Source organism: Melospiza melodia, chromosome 31, assembly GCF_035770615.1.
Source record: "Melospiza melodia melodia isolate bMelMel2 chromosome 31, bMelMel2.pri, whole genome shotgun sequence".
Lineage (NCBI taxonomy): Eukaryota > Metazoa > Chordata > Aves > Passeriformes > Passerellidae > Melospiza > Melospiza melodia.
In genome coordinates this window covers 2,529,762-2,545,317 of record NC_086224.1, presented here as the reverse complement: position 1 = coordinate 2,545,317, position 15,556 = coordinate 2,529,762, and the positions used below count along the sequence as shown (strand labels likewise).

General features: G+C 56.3%; 2 protein-coding genes across 2 annotated transcripts in view; one reads left to right on the top strand and one right to left on the bottom strand.

Moving 5' to 3' along the window:
* LETMD1 (LETM1 domain containing 1) overlaps positions 1-3,673 on the bottom strand; it is a 14,297-nt gene extending 10,624 nt beyond the window's left edge. Inside the window, exons 1-4 of the mRNA XM_063179232.1 lie at positions 3,501-3,673; positions 2,997-3,172; positions 2,406-2,610; positions 2,182-2,345 (exon numbers count right to left, since the gene is read on the bottom strand). Of these exons, the coding sequence (XP_063035302.1) occupies positions 2,182-2,345; positions 2,406-2,610; positions 2,997-3,172; positions 3,501-3,673 (718 nt within the window). The remainder of the gene's footprint in view (positions 1-2,181; positions 2,346-2,405; positions 2,611-2,996; positions 3,173-3,500) is intronic.
* An 8,075-nt stretch (positions 3,674-11,748) lies between these two features.
* The window catches only part of LOC134431299 (natural resistance-associated macrophage protein 2-like), a 64,837-nt gene continuing 61,029 nt past the window's right edge, over positions 11,749-15,556 (top strand). Inside the window, exon 1 of the mRNA XM_063179283.1 lies at positions 11,749-11,790. The gene's annotated coding sequence lies outside the window, so the exon portion shown is untranslated. The remainder of the gene's footprint in view (positions 11,791-15,556) is intronic.

Below are 15,556 nucleotides of genomic sequence, written 5' to 3'. Positions count from 1 at the left end.
TCACCCTCTTCCAGACCCCCTTTTTTTGGGACCCATCTGTTGGGACCCCCTTTTTGGGACCCAGAAATTCACAGTCACCTCATCAGCCCCCTTTTCCTTGGGCACCCCTTTTTAGAACACCCCACCTCCTTTTCAGCCCCCCACATTTTTGGGACCCCCCTTTTGGGACCCAGATGTTTGGGCTCCCCTTTCTCAGCACCCACATCTCGAGACATCCATATCTGGGACATCCCACCCTCTCTCAAACCCCCCGTTTTGGAGCCACCTCTTGGGACCCCCCATTTGGGACCCAGATTTTTGGGCTCCCCTTTTTCAGCACCCACCTCCTGGGACACCCCTTTTTGAACACCTCAGAAATAATGGGATTTTTCAGACTCTCTTTTCAGGACCCACCCCCCCGGGACCCCCATTTGGGACCCAGACATTCAGACTCCTAATGAGCCCCCCCTTTTTCTTGGGACACCCTTTTTTGGGACACAGCACCCTCTTCCAAACCCCTTTTTGGGACCCAGAAATTCACAGTCCCCCCCATCAGCCCCCTTTTCCTTGGGGCACCCCTTTTTAGAACACCCCACCTCCTTTGCAGCCCCCCACATTTTTGGGACCCAGATATTTGGGCTCCCCTTTTTCAGCACCCACCTCTCGGGACACCCATTTTTAGAACACCCCACCCTCTTCCAGACCCCCCTTTTATTGGGACCCCGTCTTTGAGCACCCCTTTTTGGATCCCTTTTTTGGGGCCCCTCTTTCTGCCCCCCCCCCCCCCCTTTTTGGGACCCCCTTTGAGCACCCCCTCTTTTTGGACCCCCCTTTTCCAGCCCCCCCCTTTGAGCACCCCCTTTTGGGACCTCCCTCTCAGTCCTCCCTTTTCGGACCCCCATTTGAGCCCTCCATTTTTGGGACCCCCCTTTCACTCCCCCCCTTTTTAGGACCCCTCCTTTGAACCCCCACTTTTTGGGACCCCTTTTTCTCCCCCCCCCTTTTCGGGACCCCCTTTGAGCCGCCCCTTTTTGGGACCCCCTTTATGGGTCCCCACCTTCAGTTCCCCCTTTTTTGGGATCTCCTTTATGGGTCCCCCCTTTCAGTCCCCCCTTTTCGGGACCCCCTTTGAGCCCCCACTTTTCGGGACCCTCCCTTTCACTCCCCCCTTTTTAGACCCCCTTTTCAGTCTCCCCTTTTTTGGAGCCTTCCTTTGAGCCCCTCCCCTTTTCGGATCCCCTTTTTTGAGGCCCCTCTTTTCGTCCCCCCCTTTTTAGGACCCCCTTTGAGCCCCCCCTTTTCGGGACCCCCTTTGAGCCGCCCCTTTTTGGGACCCCCTTTATGGGTCCCCCCTTTCAGTTCCCCCTTTTTTGGGACCCCCTCTTCTGCCCCCCCTCCTATTCGGGACCCCCTTTTCAGTTCTCCCTTTTTTAGACCCCCTTTGAGCCCCCCTTTTTGGGACCCCCTTTGAGCCCCCCCTTTTCGGGACCCCCTTTGAGCCCCCCCTTTTCGGGACCCCCTTTGAGCCCCCACTTTTCGGGACCCTCCCTTTCACTCCCCCCTTTTTAGACCCCCCCTTTTCAGTCTCCCATTTTTAGGACCCCCTTTGAGCCCCCCCTTTTCGGGACCCCCTTTGAGCCGCCCCTTTTTGGGACCCCCTTTATGGGTCCCCACTTTCAGTTCCCCCTTTTTTGGGACCCCCTCTTCTGCCCCCCCCCCTCCTTTTTGGGACCCCCTTTTCAGTTCTCCCTTTTTGGGACCCCCTTTCAGCCCCCCCCTTTTCAGTCTCCCCTTTTTTTGGAGCCTTCCTTTGAGCCCCCCCCCCTTTTCGGATCCCTTTTTTGAGCCCCCTCTTTTCGTCCCCCCCTTTTTGGGACCCCCTTTGAGCCGCCCCTTTTTGGGACCCCCTTTATGGGTCTCCCCTTTCATTTCCCCCTTTTTTGGGACCCCCTTTGAGCCCCCGCTTTTTGGGACCCCCTTTTCACTCCCCCCTTTTCAGTCTCCCCTTTTTTGAGCCTTCCTTTGAGCCCCCCCCTTTTCGGCCCCCATTTCGTCCCCCATTTTGTTCCCCATTTTGTTCCCCGTTTCGTTCCCCGTTTCGTTCCCCGTTTCGTTCCCCGTTTCGTTCCCCATTTTGTCCCCGTTTCGTTCCCCATTTTGTCCCCGTTTCGCTCCCCGTTTTGTCCCCGTTTTGTCACGGACCGTTTTTGAAGGTGCTGTGCAGGAGGAAGAAGCGGGGCCAGCTCCTCTCCAGGTACCGCTCGTACCGAGCGCTCACCCGCCGGGCAGCGCCGGCCACGGCGGCCACGAGGGCGCGGGAGGCGGCGCGGGAGGAGAGCGAACGGACCGGGCAGCGAACCGGGCACCTGCGGGGACAGCCCCGGGTCAGCTCCGGACACACCGGGAACCGAAAGCCCCGAACGCACCGCGGAGCTGCGGTCCCGAACGCACGGGGCACCGGCAGCCCCGAGTCAGCTCCGGACACACCGGGAACCTGCGGGCACCCGGCGGGCACCGGCAGCTCCGGACACACCGGGAACCGGTGCCTGCAGCTCCGCACATACTGGGGGGGCACCGGTAGCCCCAGCCCCGAACCCACCGGGCACCGGCAGCCCCACACACACCGGGGATCTGTGGCGGCAGCCTCGGGTCAGCACCGGACACACCGGGAACCGGCAGCCCCGAGCACACGGGGCACCGGCAGCACCGAACACACCGGGAACCGGCAGCCCCGAGCACACACCGGGAGCGGCGGGCACACACCGGGGAGCGGCACACCCAACTCCGAACCCACGGGGCACCGGCAGCCCCGCATCAGCTCCACACACACCGGGGACGGGCGGCCGGAGCCCCGAACACACCGGGGAGCTGCGGCGCCCCCAGCCCCGCGTCAGCCCCGCACATACCGGGCACCGGCAGCCCGGAACCCCCTCGGCACCGACGCCCGCAGCCCCGTACGCACCGGACACCGGCAGCCCCGCACACACCGGGGACCTGCAGCCCAGCTCGGAACCCACCGGGCACCGGCACCCGCAGCCCCGCACACACCGGGCACCGGCAGCCCCGCATCAGTGCCGAATACACCGGGGAGCCGCAGCCCCGGCTCCGAACCCACCGGGCACCGGCAGCGGGCACCGGCAGCCCTGAGTCAGCCCCGGCCACTTTCGGGGCTCCCGGTGAGGGTGAACGGAAGCTGGAAACGCCCCGGGAAGGGCTGGGGTGGGATTGAGGAGCCCCGGGTGGCTCCGGGATTCCCGTGCCGGGCTCGGCTGGGCAGTACCGGCGGTACCGGGAGAGAAAAGCAGCGCGGTAACGGGGAGGGGGTGCGGTAACGGGGGGCATCGAGGTGCGGGAGGACACGGGGGGAACCCGAGAGGACGAGGAGAGTAAAGGGGAGTGGTGTTGGGCGGGGGATCACGACAGCGCTCGGTTTCGGTCGGTGTTTAACGGGGCTGCCGCCGGTGTTTGGGGCTCCCTGAAGGCAGCGGGTCCCGGCCGGTCCCGCGGGGGTCCCCGCTCACCTGGACACGGCCGGAGCGAGCGGCGGCGGGATCCGGCCCCGGGCGGGGCTCAGCGCGGAGGGGCCGAGGCGCCAGAGCGGGCCCCGGGCCGCCGCCATGGGCAGCGCCATCTTGGACCGGCGGTCACGTGAGATGCTGAGCTCTGATTGGCTGCCGCGCCGGAACTGCTCCATACTGGAGGCTCCGGGCGCGTCCCGAGCCCCCACATTTCCGTTCCGCCCAGCCCAAGCGGACCCTCCCCGGTCCAACCGGGCCCGGCCCGGTTCGGCCCGGCTCTGTCCCAGCTGCCCGGCCCGGTGAGCCGGGAGCCTCCTCCTGCTTCCCTGGCGTTTGAACCCATTAAAAACGCCAATCACTTGTTTTTTAGAATTTTCAAACTTTAATAGTAATAAAATGGTTCTAAAAATAGCAATAAAATCGAAGTAATAAAAATTTGGACAATTGAGATTTAGGACAATATAAGACAATAAGAACAAAGAGTTATGGACGGTGCCGGTCCGTTTTTCTGGGCAAAATAAGCCCAAAAAGGCCCCACATTAAAAGAGGATTAACCCCTAAAAGCAACAGCCCGTTGCATATTCATGAATGCATAAATCATCCATGATGCATAAATTCCATCCAAACTCAGGATTCTGTCTGGGCGGTGTCAGCTTCTTCCTCTGAATCCTGACAGCATCTTCAGGGCTGAACGAGGTGGGAAAAAATTCATTTATTTTGATAAGGTGGCAATAAATTCTCTTTCTCTGAAAGATTCAGGTGTGCTGTGGTTGCTATCTCAGTGCGAGTGCCTCATTCCTCTCTTTAAAAAATATCTTACATAGCACAGTTTCTATTTTAACATTTTGTTGGAACCTAAACCAATATTTAACACACTACTTTAAAAAATTAATACAGCAAAACTTTCTAACACAACACATATAACATTCATTTGAATATTTGTGAAAAGCCAATCATAAAATACGCATTTTTCACAGAACCTAAAATTATATTTACCACACTACTTTAAGAAAATTAACACAGCACAGCTTTCTAACACAACACATATAATATTAATTTTAATATTTGCTAAAAGCCAATCATAAAATACACATTTTTCACAGAACCTAAAATTATATTTACCACGCTACTTAAAAATATTAACACAGCACAGCTTTCTAACACAACACATATAATATTAATTTTAATATTTGCCAAAAGCCAATCATGAAATACACATTTTTCACAGAACCTAAAACTATATTTAACTATACAGAACCTAAAACTATATTGAACACTATTTTATATTTACTACTATATTTAACACTACTTTAGAAATGAATGCAACACAACTTTCTAGCACAACACATATAATATTAATTTTAATATTTGCTAAAAGTCTATAATAAAATACACCTGTTTTACAATATTTAACACACTACTTAAAAATATTAACACAGCACAGCTTTCTAACACAACACATATAATATTAATTTTAATATTTGCCAAAAGCCAATTATAAAATACACATTTTTTACAATATTTAACACACTACTTAAAAAAATTAATACAGCACAACTGTCTAACATAAGATATATAATATTAATTTTAATATTTGCCAAAAGCCAATCATAAAATGCACATTTTTCACAATAGTTAACACACTACTTAAGAAAATTAATACAGCACAGCTTTCTAACACAACACATATAATATTAATTTGAATATTTGCTAAAAACCAATCATAAAATATGCATTTTTCACAGAACCTAAAACTATATTGAACACTACTTTATATTTACTACTATATTTAACACTACTTTAGAAATGAATGCAACACAACTTTCTAGCACAACACATATAATATTAATTTTAATATTTGTGAAAAGCCAATTATAAAATACACATTTTTTACAATATTTAACACACTACTTAAAAAAATTAATACAGCACAACTGTCTAACATAAGATATATAATATTAATTTTAATATTTGCCAAAAGCCAATCATAAAATGCACATTTTTCACAATAGTTAACACACTACTTAAGAAAATTAATACAGCACAGCTTTCTAACACAACACATATAATATTAATTTGAATATTTGCTAAAAACCAATCATAAAATACACATTTTTCACAGAACCTAAAACTATATTGAACACTACTTTATATTTACTACTATATTTAACACTACTTTAGAAATGAATGCAACACAACTTTCTAGCACAACACATATAATATTAATTTTAATATTTGCTAAAAGTCTATAATAAAATACACCTGTTTTACAATATTTAACACACTACTTAAAAATATTAACACAGCACAGCTTTCTAACACAACACATATAATATTAATTTTAATATTTGCCAAAAGCCAATTATAAAATACACATTTTTTACAATATTTAACACACTACTTAAAAAAATTAATACAGCACAACTGTCTAACATAAGATATATAATATTAATTTTAATATTTGCCAAAAGCCAATCATAAAATGCACATTTTTCACAATAGTTAACACACTACTTAAGAAAATTAATACAGCACAGCTTTCTAACACAACACATATAATATTAATTTGAATATTTGCTAAAAGCCAATCATAAAATACACATTTTTCACAGAACCTAAAACTATATTGAACACTATTTTATATTTACTACTATATTTAACACTACTTTAGAAATGAATGCAACACAACTTTCTAGCGCAACACATATAATATTAATTTTAATATTTGCTAAAAGTCAGTAATAAAATACACATTTTTTACAATATTTAACACACTACTTAAGAAAATTAATACAGCACAACTGTCTAACCTAAGATATATAATATTAATTTTAATATTTGCCAAAAGCCAAGCATAAAATGCACATTTTTCACAATAGTTAACACACTACTTAAGAAAATTAACACAGCACAGCTTTCTAACACAACACATATAATATTAATTTGAATATTTGCTAAAAACCAATCATAAAATACACATTTTTCACAGAACCTAAAACTATATTGAACACTACTTTATATTTACTACTATATTTAACACTACTTTAGAAATGAATGCAACACAACTTTCTAGCACAACACATATAATATTAATTTTAATATTTGCTAAAAGTCAGTAATAAAATACACATTTTTTACAATATTTAACACACTACTTAAAAAAATTAATACAGCACAACTGTCTAACATAACATATATAATATTAATTTTAATATTTGCCAAAAGCCAAGCATAAAATGCACATTTTTCACCATAGTTAACACACTACAGCATAACTTTCTAACACAACACATATAATATTAATTTGAATATTTGTGAAAAGCCAAGAATAAAATACACATATTTCACCATATTTGACACATCACTTAAGAAAATTAACACAGCACAGCCTTCTAAAATAACACAGATAATATTAATTTTAATATTTAATTATTTTATTAATATTAATAAAATAATTAAATAACTTTACTATTTAATAATTAAATAGTAAAAAATTTTTTTTTATATTTTAATATTTAATATATATTTTAATATCAGAGCCAATCATAAAATCCACATTTTCCACAGGGCAGGACCCTCTGTGTGTGCGGCTCCTCCCTCCCAGCCGTGCCCCGGGTGGGTCGCGTTTCTTTTCCTCCTTCCAGGCGCCCAAACAAGCCAAACCCTGCCCAAAGATTTTTCAGGGAAAGCCCCGCAGGAATTCCCGTGCCCGGTGCCACCCCCGGTGCCATTTGGGGACCCCCGGTGCCATCTGGGGACCCCCGGTGCCGCTCTCGGTGCCATCTGGGGACCTCTGGTGCCGCTCTGGGTGTCATTTGGGGACCCCTGGTGCCATTTGGGGACCCCCGGTGCCACCCCCGGTGCCATTTGGGGACCCCCGGTGCCACCCCCGGTGCTACCCCTAGTGCCATTTGGGGATCCCCGGTACCATTTGGGGACCCCCGGTGCCATCTGGGGACCCCCGGTGCCGCTCTGGGTGTCATTTGGGGACCCCTGGTGCCATTTGGGGACCCCCGGTGCCACCCCCGGTGCCATTTGGGGACCCCCGGTGCCACCCCCGGTGCCACCCCCGGTGCCATTTGGGGATCCCCGGTGCCATTTGGGGGACCCCCGGTGCCATTTAGGGACCCCCGGTGCCGCTCTCGGTGCCATCTGGGGACCCCCGGTGCCGCTCCCGGTGCCATTTGGGAACCCCCGGTGCCATTTGGGGACCCCCGGTGCCATCTGGGGACCCCGCGTGCCGCTCTCGATGTCATTTGGGGACCCTCGATGCCATTTGGGGACCCCCGGTGCCGCTCTGGGTGCCATTTGGGGACCCCCGGTGCCACCCCCGGTGCCACCCCCGGTGCCATTTGGGGACCCCCGGTGCCGCTCTCGGTGCCATTTGGGGACCCCCGGTGCCATCTGGGGACCCCCCGTGCCGCTCTCGATGTCATTTGGGGACCCCCGGTGCCATTTGGGGACCCCCGGTGCCATTTGGAGACCCCCCGTGCCGCCCCCGGTGCCACTTGGGGACCCCGGGTGCCATTTGGGGACCCCCGGTGCCATCTGGGGACCCCCGGTGCCGCTCTCGGTGCCATTTGAGGACCCCCGGTGCCATTTGGGAACCCCCGGTGCCATTTGGGGACCCCCGGTGCCATCTGGGGACCCCCGGTGCCATCTGGGGACCCCCGGTGCCGCTCGGGGTGCCCCGGGACGTGCCCGGGCTCGCTCAGCCCCGTGCCCTCCTCACCTGTGCCCCGCTGTTGCTGACTCAGCGCTCCCGTTATCGCTCCCGTTATTTAGCGCGGCTCGGGACGGTCCGGCCCGCACGTCCCGGGGCTGCCCGAGCAGAGTCCGGCCCGGATCAGCGGAGCCGCCGGCCCGGCCCGTGAGCGGCATCAAAGCGGCTTCATCAAAGCGCCTTAATGAGCGGTTAATTAATGATCGGGAGCCTTTGAGGCGCCTCGGAGCTTCCTCGGAACTCTGCTCGGGGCAGGGAGGGGACAGGGAGGGGACAGCGCTTAAATAGGGAGGGGGCAGTGCCCGGACAGTGCCAGGACAGTGCCAGGAGAGAGCCGGGACAGTGCCAGGACAGTGCCAGGACAGTGCCAGGAGAGAGCCGGGACAGTGCCAGGACAGTGCCAGGACAGTGCCAGGACAGTGCCCGGACAGTGCCCGGACAGTGCCAGGAGAGAGCCAGGACAGTGCCAGGACAGTGCCAGGACAGTGCCCGGACAGAGCTCGGACAGTGCCAGGAGAGAGCCAGGACAGTGCCAGGACAGTGCCAGGACAGTGCCAGGACAGTGCCCGGACAGTGCCAGGAGAGAGCCAGGACAGTGCCAGGACAGTGCCAGGGACAGTGCCCGGACAGTGCCAGGACAGTGCCAGGGACAGTGCCAGGACAGTGCCAGGGACAGTGCCCGGACAGTGCCAGGACAGTGCCCGGACAGTGCCCAGACAGAGCTCGGACAGTGCCAGGAACAGAGCCCGGACAGAGCTCGGACAGTGCCAGGAGAGAGCCAGGACAGTGCCAGGACAGTGCCGGGGACAGTGCCCAGACAGAGCCCGGACAGTGCCAGGAACAGAGCCAGGACAGTGCCAGGACAGAGCTCGGGACAGTGCCAGGACAGTGCCAGGACAGAGCTCGGGACAGTGCCAGGAACAGAGCTTGGACAGTGCCAGGACAGTGCCAGGAACAGACCCAGGACAGTGCCAGGACAGAGCCGGGACAGTGCCAGGACAGAGCGCGGATCCAGAGGGGGCAGCGGGAGCGATGCCCGGCAAACCCAGCCCTGCCTGCGAGCTGGGTGAGTACCCACCGTACCCTGGGAGCTGGCATCACTCCCAGCCCGGAGCAGCTTGGGGCACTTTGGGGCACTTTGGGGCAGTTTGGGCACTTTCCTATCCCAGCACAGCTGGGGTTTGAGCACTTTGGGGCACTTTGGGGCACTTTGGGGCACTTTGGGGCACTTTGGGGCATTTTGGGACACTTTTGGGCAGTTTCCCTCCCCAAACCAGCTGGGGTTTGAGCAGTTTGGGGAAGTTTAGGGAACTTTGGGGCAGTTTCCCAGCCCAAAACCAGCCGGGATTTGGAGATTTTGTGCAGTTTGGGGCAGATTCCCAGCCCAGAGCAGCCGGGATTTGGGGATTTTGGGGCAGTTTCCCTGCCCAAAACCAGCTGAGATTTGGGGATTTTGAGCAATTTCCCAGCTCAAACCAGCCGGGATTTGGAGAATTTGGGGCACTTTGGGGCCCAAACCCGCCAGAATTTGGGGATTTTGCGCAGTTTGGGGCACTTTGGGGCAGATTCCCAGCCCAGAGCAGCCGGGATTTGGACAGTTTGGGGCATTTGGGGTATTTTAGGGCAATTTCCCAGCCCAAACCAGCCGGGATCTGGGCAGTTTTGGGCATTTTCCCATCCCAAAGCAGCCGGGATTTGGGCACTTTGGGGCAGTTTGGGGCCCAAACCCGCTGGAATTTGAGGATTTTGTGCAGTTTGGGGCACTTTGGGGCAGATTCCCATCCCAAAGCAGCCGGGATTTGGGGATTTTGTGCAGTTTGAGGCACTTTGGGGCAGATTCCCATCCCAAAGCAGCCGGGATTTGGGGATTTTGTGCAGTTTGGGGCACTTTGGGGCAGATTCCCAGCCCAAACCAGCTGGAATTTGGGGATTTTGTGCAGTTTGAGGTACTTTGGGGCCCAAAACCGCCGGAATTTGAGGATTTTGTGCAGTTTGGGGCACTTTGGGGCAGTTTGGGGCAGATTCCCAGCCCGGAGCAGCCGGGATTTGGGGATTTTGGGCAGTTTGGGGCAGTCCAGCCAGGATTTGGGGCAGTTTCCCAGCCCAAACCAGCTGGAATTTGGGATTTTTGCGCCGTTTCCCAGCTCCAGGCTGCCTGTGGGGTCAGTCCCGCCTGGTTCCAGGTGGGGAGCGAGGCCTCCAGTTGGGTTATTCCCATTTTCAGGAATATTTTTTTGGGGTTATTCCTGCACTGTCAGGTCAGGACTGGGCTGGTGGAGTCTCACACCTCCTGGATTTTATCATTTTCCCAGGATTTGGCCGTTTGGCAGTGCCATTAATGATGCCAGGCTGCTGCTGCTGCCCATGGCTGGCCCTGCACAGACACCCCAAAATCCCACCCTGGGCACCCCAAAATCCCAGCCTGGGCACCCCAAAATCCCACCCTGGGCATCCCTGGAGCGCTGTCCAAGCACTCCTGGCAGCCTCGGGGCTGTGCCCATTCCCTGGGCAGTGCCAGCACCCTCAGGGGGCAGAACCTTTCCCTGTGCCCATCCTAAACCTCCCCTGGGTGTGGGGAGGGGTCTGGGGACCCTCCTGGGGCTCAAATCCCCCTTTAGGGGCTGCACTGGGGTCCGTGACCCCTGTACTGGGGGACTGGCACCTCAAACTGGGACCTGGGACCCCAGACTGAGAGCTGGGATTCCAGAATGGAACCTGAAACCCCAAACTGGGACATGGGGCCCCAAATTGGGACCTGGTGCCCCAAACTGGGAGCTGAGACCCAAAACTGGGACCTCAGACCCTAAACTGCGACCTGGTGCCCCAAACCGGGACCTGGGTCCCCAAATTGTGACCTCAGACCGTAAACTGGGACCTGGGTCCCCAAATTGTGACCTCAGACCCTAAACTGGGACCTGGGACCCGAAAATGCAACCTAGAGCTGCAAACTGGGACCTGGGGGCCCTGTCTGCAATCCTGGGGCGCCAATCTGGGACCTGAGGCCACAGTTTGTGACCTAGGGCCCCAAACTGGGACCTGGTGCCCCAAACTGGGACCCCAGACCCTAAACTGGGACCTGGGACCCCAAATTGCGGCCTGGTGCCCCAAACTGGGACATGGGCCCCCAAATTGTGATCTAGGACCCCAAACTGGGAGCTGGGACCCCAGACTGGGACCTGGAACCCCAAACTGGGACCTGGTGCCCCAAACAGGGACCTGGAACCACAAACTGGGACCCGGGACCCCAAACTGGGACCCGGGACCCCAAACTGGAACCTGGGACGCTGTTTGTCATCCTGGGACCCCAAACTGGGATCTGAGACCTCAAACTGGGAGCTGAGACCTCAAACTGGGAGCTGGGGTGCAAAACCGGGACCTCGGAGCCCAAACCGGGACTCGGCCGCCATCCTGAGGGCTCAGCCCCCAGGCCGGCACCCACGTTCGGGCTCAGGCCCCACCCCGAGGTCCCGGTGCCGCCCCCGGTGCCGCCTCCCGTGACGCGCTCGCTGCGCCGGGACGCGGCCCGGGCCGGGCATGTGGCGGCGGCGGGGCCGGGGGCGGCCGGGGCCGGTGAGCGATTGGGGGGGACCCTCGGCGGGCGGTACCGGGCGGGTCCCGGTGGGGTCCCGGCTGTGCTGCGGGGGGCTCCGGTACCGGGGGTGCCGGGGGGCTCTGGCCTCGGGGTATCGGGGGGCTCCGGTACCGGGGGTGCCGGGGGGCTCTGGCCTCGGGGTATCGGGGGGCTCTGGTACCGGGGGTGCCGGTGGCTTTGCTGGGCGCTCCGGTCTCAAGGATCGCGGGGGGCTCCGGGAGTACCAGGGGGCTCCGGGAGTACCGGGAGGCTCCGGTACCGGCAGTACCGGGGGACTCCGCCCTCGAGGTCCCGGGGGTCTCCGGTACCGGGGATCCTGGTGGGTTTGCGGGGGGTTCCAGTCTCAGGGGTACCGGAGAGCTCCGGTGCCGTGGGTATGGGGCGGCTCCGGTCCCGGGGGGTTCCGGTGCCGGGGGTGCCCGGGGGTCCCCTGGATGTGCTGCGGGACCCCCGGGTGCGGGTCGGGAGGGGGTCACGGAGCCGCCGCCCATCGCCCCCCGGCACTGCCCGCGGGGCTTCGAGGTCCCCCCGGTGACCTTGGGGTGTCCCGGGTGGCGGCACCGGGTCCGGCCCGCTGCGCTCCGCCGGGGTTTGGGGCACCCCAGGCTCGTCCCTCCCTCGGGCTGGGGCTGCCGGGGCTCCGTGTGGAGCCCCGGGGGGATCGAACTGCCCGGGATGGGGTACCCGTGTCCCCGGTGCCAGCTCCGGTTTGTCCCCGGTGTGAGCTCCGGTTCCGTTGTCAGCTCCGTTCCCGACCCGGTGTGAGCTCCGGTTCGGTCCCGGTGTCACCTCCGGTTCCATCCCCGGTGCCAGCTCCGGTTCCGTCCAGGTGGCAGCTCCGGTCTGTCCCCGGTGTCAGCTCCGGTTCGGTCCCGGTGCGGAGGACGAGCCCGGCCGGTGCCGCAGCGCGGTGTCCCCAGGCTCGGGAGTGCCGCTGTCGCCGGGCAGGGCCCCGGGCAAGGTCCACGGGCGGGCTCAGAGCGGGCTCCGGTTCCCCCGCGGCGCCGGTAACGGGAGGAGCTGCGGAGGGGGCGGTGACGGTGACGGCGCCGGGGCTTCGTGGGTTTGGTTCAGCCCCGGCGATGGAAACGCGCAGGTGTCCGGCAGCTGCCCCGTCCCACGATGGGAGGAACGGGCTGGATCCTGAACGTGGGAGATGGATCCTGAACATGGGAGATGGATCCTGAATATGAGGCTGGATCCTGAACATGGGAGATGGATCCTGAATATGAGGCCTGCCTTCTAAACCTGGGGGCTGGACCCCAAATCTGGGGCTGGATCCTGAGTATGGGAGCTGGATCCTGAATCTGGGCCTGGATTTAAGTCTGGGGCTGGATCTTAAATCTGGGGTTGGCTTCTAAATCATGTGCTGGATCCTAAATATGGGACTGGATCCTAAATCTGGGGGCTGGATCCTAAACCTGGGGCTGGATCCTAAACCTGGGGCTGGACCCTAAATCTGGGGCTGGATCCTGAGTATGGGAGATCATCCTGAATCTGGGTCTGGATCCTGAATCTGGGGGCTGGATCCTAAATCTGGGCCTGGATTTGAGTCTGGGGCTGGATCTTAAATCTGGGGTTGGCTTCTAAATCATGTGCTGGATCCTAAACCTGGGGCTGGCTCCTAAATATGGGACTGGACCCTAAATCTGGAGCTGGATCCTAAACCTGGGGCTGCATCCTAAATCTGGGGCTGGATCCTAAACCTGGGGCTGGATCCTAAACCTGGGGCTGGATCCTAAATCTGGGGCTGGATCCTAAACCTGGGGCTGGATCCTAAATCTGGGGCTGGATCCTAAATCTGGGGGCTGGATCCTAAATCTGGGGCTGGATCCTAAATCTGGGGGCTGGATCCTAAATCTGGGGGCTGGATCCTAAATCTGGGGCTGGATCCTAAATCTGGGGGCTGATCCTAAATCTGGGTCTGGATCCTGAGTATGGGAGATGGATCCTGAATCATGTGCTGGATCCTAAATCTGGGGGCTGGATCCTAAACCTGGGGGCTGGATCCTAAACCTGGGGCTGGCTTCTAAATTTGGGGACTGGCTTCTAAATCTGGGGGCTGGATCCTGATTTTGAGGGCCGGATCCTTAATCCGGGGCTCCTAAATATCTGGGGGCTGGCTCTTAAATCTGGGGGGTGGATCCTAAATCACGGGCTGGCTCCTAAACCAGGGGCTGGCTCCTGAATTTGAGGGCTGGCTTCTAAATCGAGGGGCTGCTTCTAAATCGAGGGGCTGGCTCCTAAATCGAGGGGCTGGCTCCTAAATCGAGGGGCTGGCTTCTAAATCGAGGGGCTGGCTTCTAAATCGAGGGGCTGGCTCCTAAATCGAGGGGCTGGCTTCTAAATCGAGGGGCTGGCTTCTCTTCTAAATGTTTTGGGGCTGAGCAGGGCGGGAGCGGAGCTGCTCCTCCCTGCAGCTGTTGTTGGTTTCGGGGTGTGGAGTAACCGGGTCACCCTCGTGGGGCACCAGGGCACCCCGGGGTCAGCAGGGCAGGCTCGGTGCCCCGTGCCCTGCTGAGGCCAGGGCAGGTCCCATCCCTGTGCCCAGGGCAGGCTCCGTGCCCCTCCTGTGCCCGGGACAGGCTCAGTGCCCTGCTGTGCCAGGGCAGATCCCAGCTCAGTGCCCCTCCTGTGCCCGGGACAGGCTCAGTGCCCTGCTGTGCCAGGGCAGATCCCAGCTCAGTGCCCCTCCTGTGCCCAGGACAGGCTCAGTGCCCTGCTGTGCCAGGGCAGATCCCAGCTCAGTGCCCTATGCCCTGTTCTGCCCTGCTGACCCCAGGGTGGGCCTGGTGCCCCTGCAGAGCCCAGGGTAAGCTCAGTGCCCCGTGCCCTGCTGTGCCCAGGGCAGATGCCATCCCTGTGCCCAGGGCAGGCTCGGTGCCCTGTGTCCCACTGAGCCCAGGGCAGATCCCAGCTCAGTGCCCGGCCTAGGGTAAGCTCAGTGCCCCGTGCCCTGCTATGCCCATGGCAGATCCCAGCTTGGTGCCCAGGGTGGGCTCGGTGCCCCATGCCCTGCTGTGCCCAGGGCAGATGCCAGCTTGGTGCCTTGCTGTGCCCAGGGCAGGCTTGGTGCCCTTTCTATGCCTAGGGCAGGCTCGGTGCCCCATGCCCTGCTGTGCCCAGGGCAGATGCCAGCTTGGTGCCTTGCTGTGCCCAGGGCAGGCTTGGTGCCCTTTCTATGCCTAGGGCAGGCTCGGTGCCCCATGCCCTGCTGTGCCCAGGGCAGATGCCAGCTTGGTGCCCTTTCTATGCCTAGGGCAGGCTCGGTGCCCCATGCCCTGCTGTGCCCAGGGCAGATGCCAGCCCCAGAGCGTGGGATGGGGGCAGGACCCGACTGGTCCGACCTGCCCGGGGTGGGGGTGAGGCAGGAGCAGAGCCCAGGCCAGCCCTGCCCGCACCTGATCCTGCCCTGGGCAGCAGAGGGGCAGGGGGGGAGCCCGGAGGAGGGATCCTGCAGGGATGGAGCCCATAGGGATGGGATCCTATAAGGATGGATCCCAAAGGGGGTGATCCTACAGGGATGGGATCCTATAAGGATGGATCCCACAGGGATGGGATCCTACAGGGATGGAGCGCAGAGGGGTGATCCTACAGGGATGGAGCCCACAGGGATGGGATCCTATCAGGATGGATCCCAAAGCGGGGTGATCCTGCAGGGATGGAGCCCACAGGGATGGGATCCTGCAGGGATGGAGCCCACAGGGATGGGATCCTATAAGGATGGAGCCCAAAGGGGGGGGG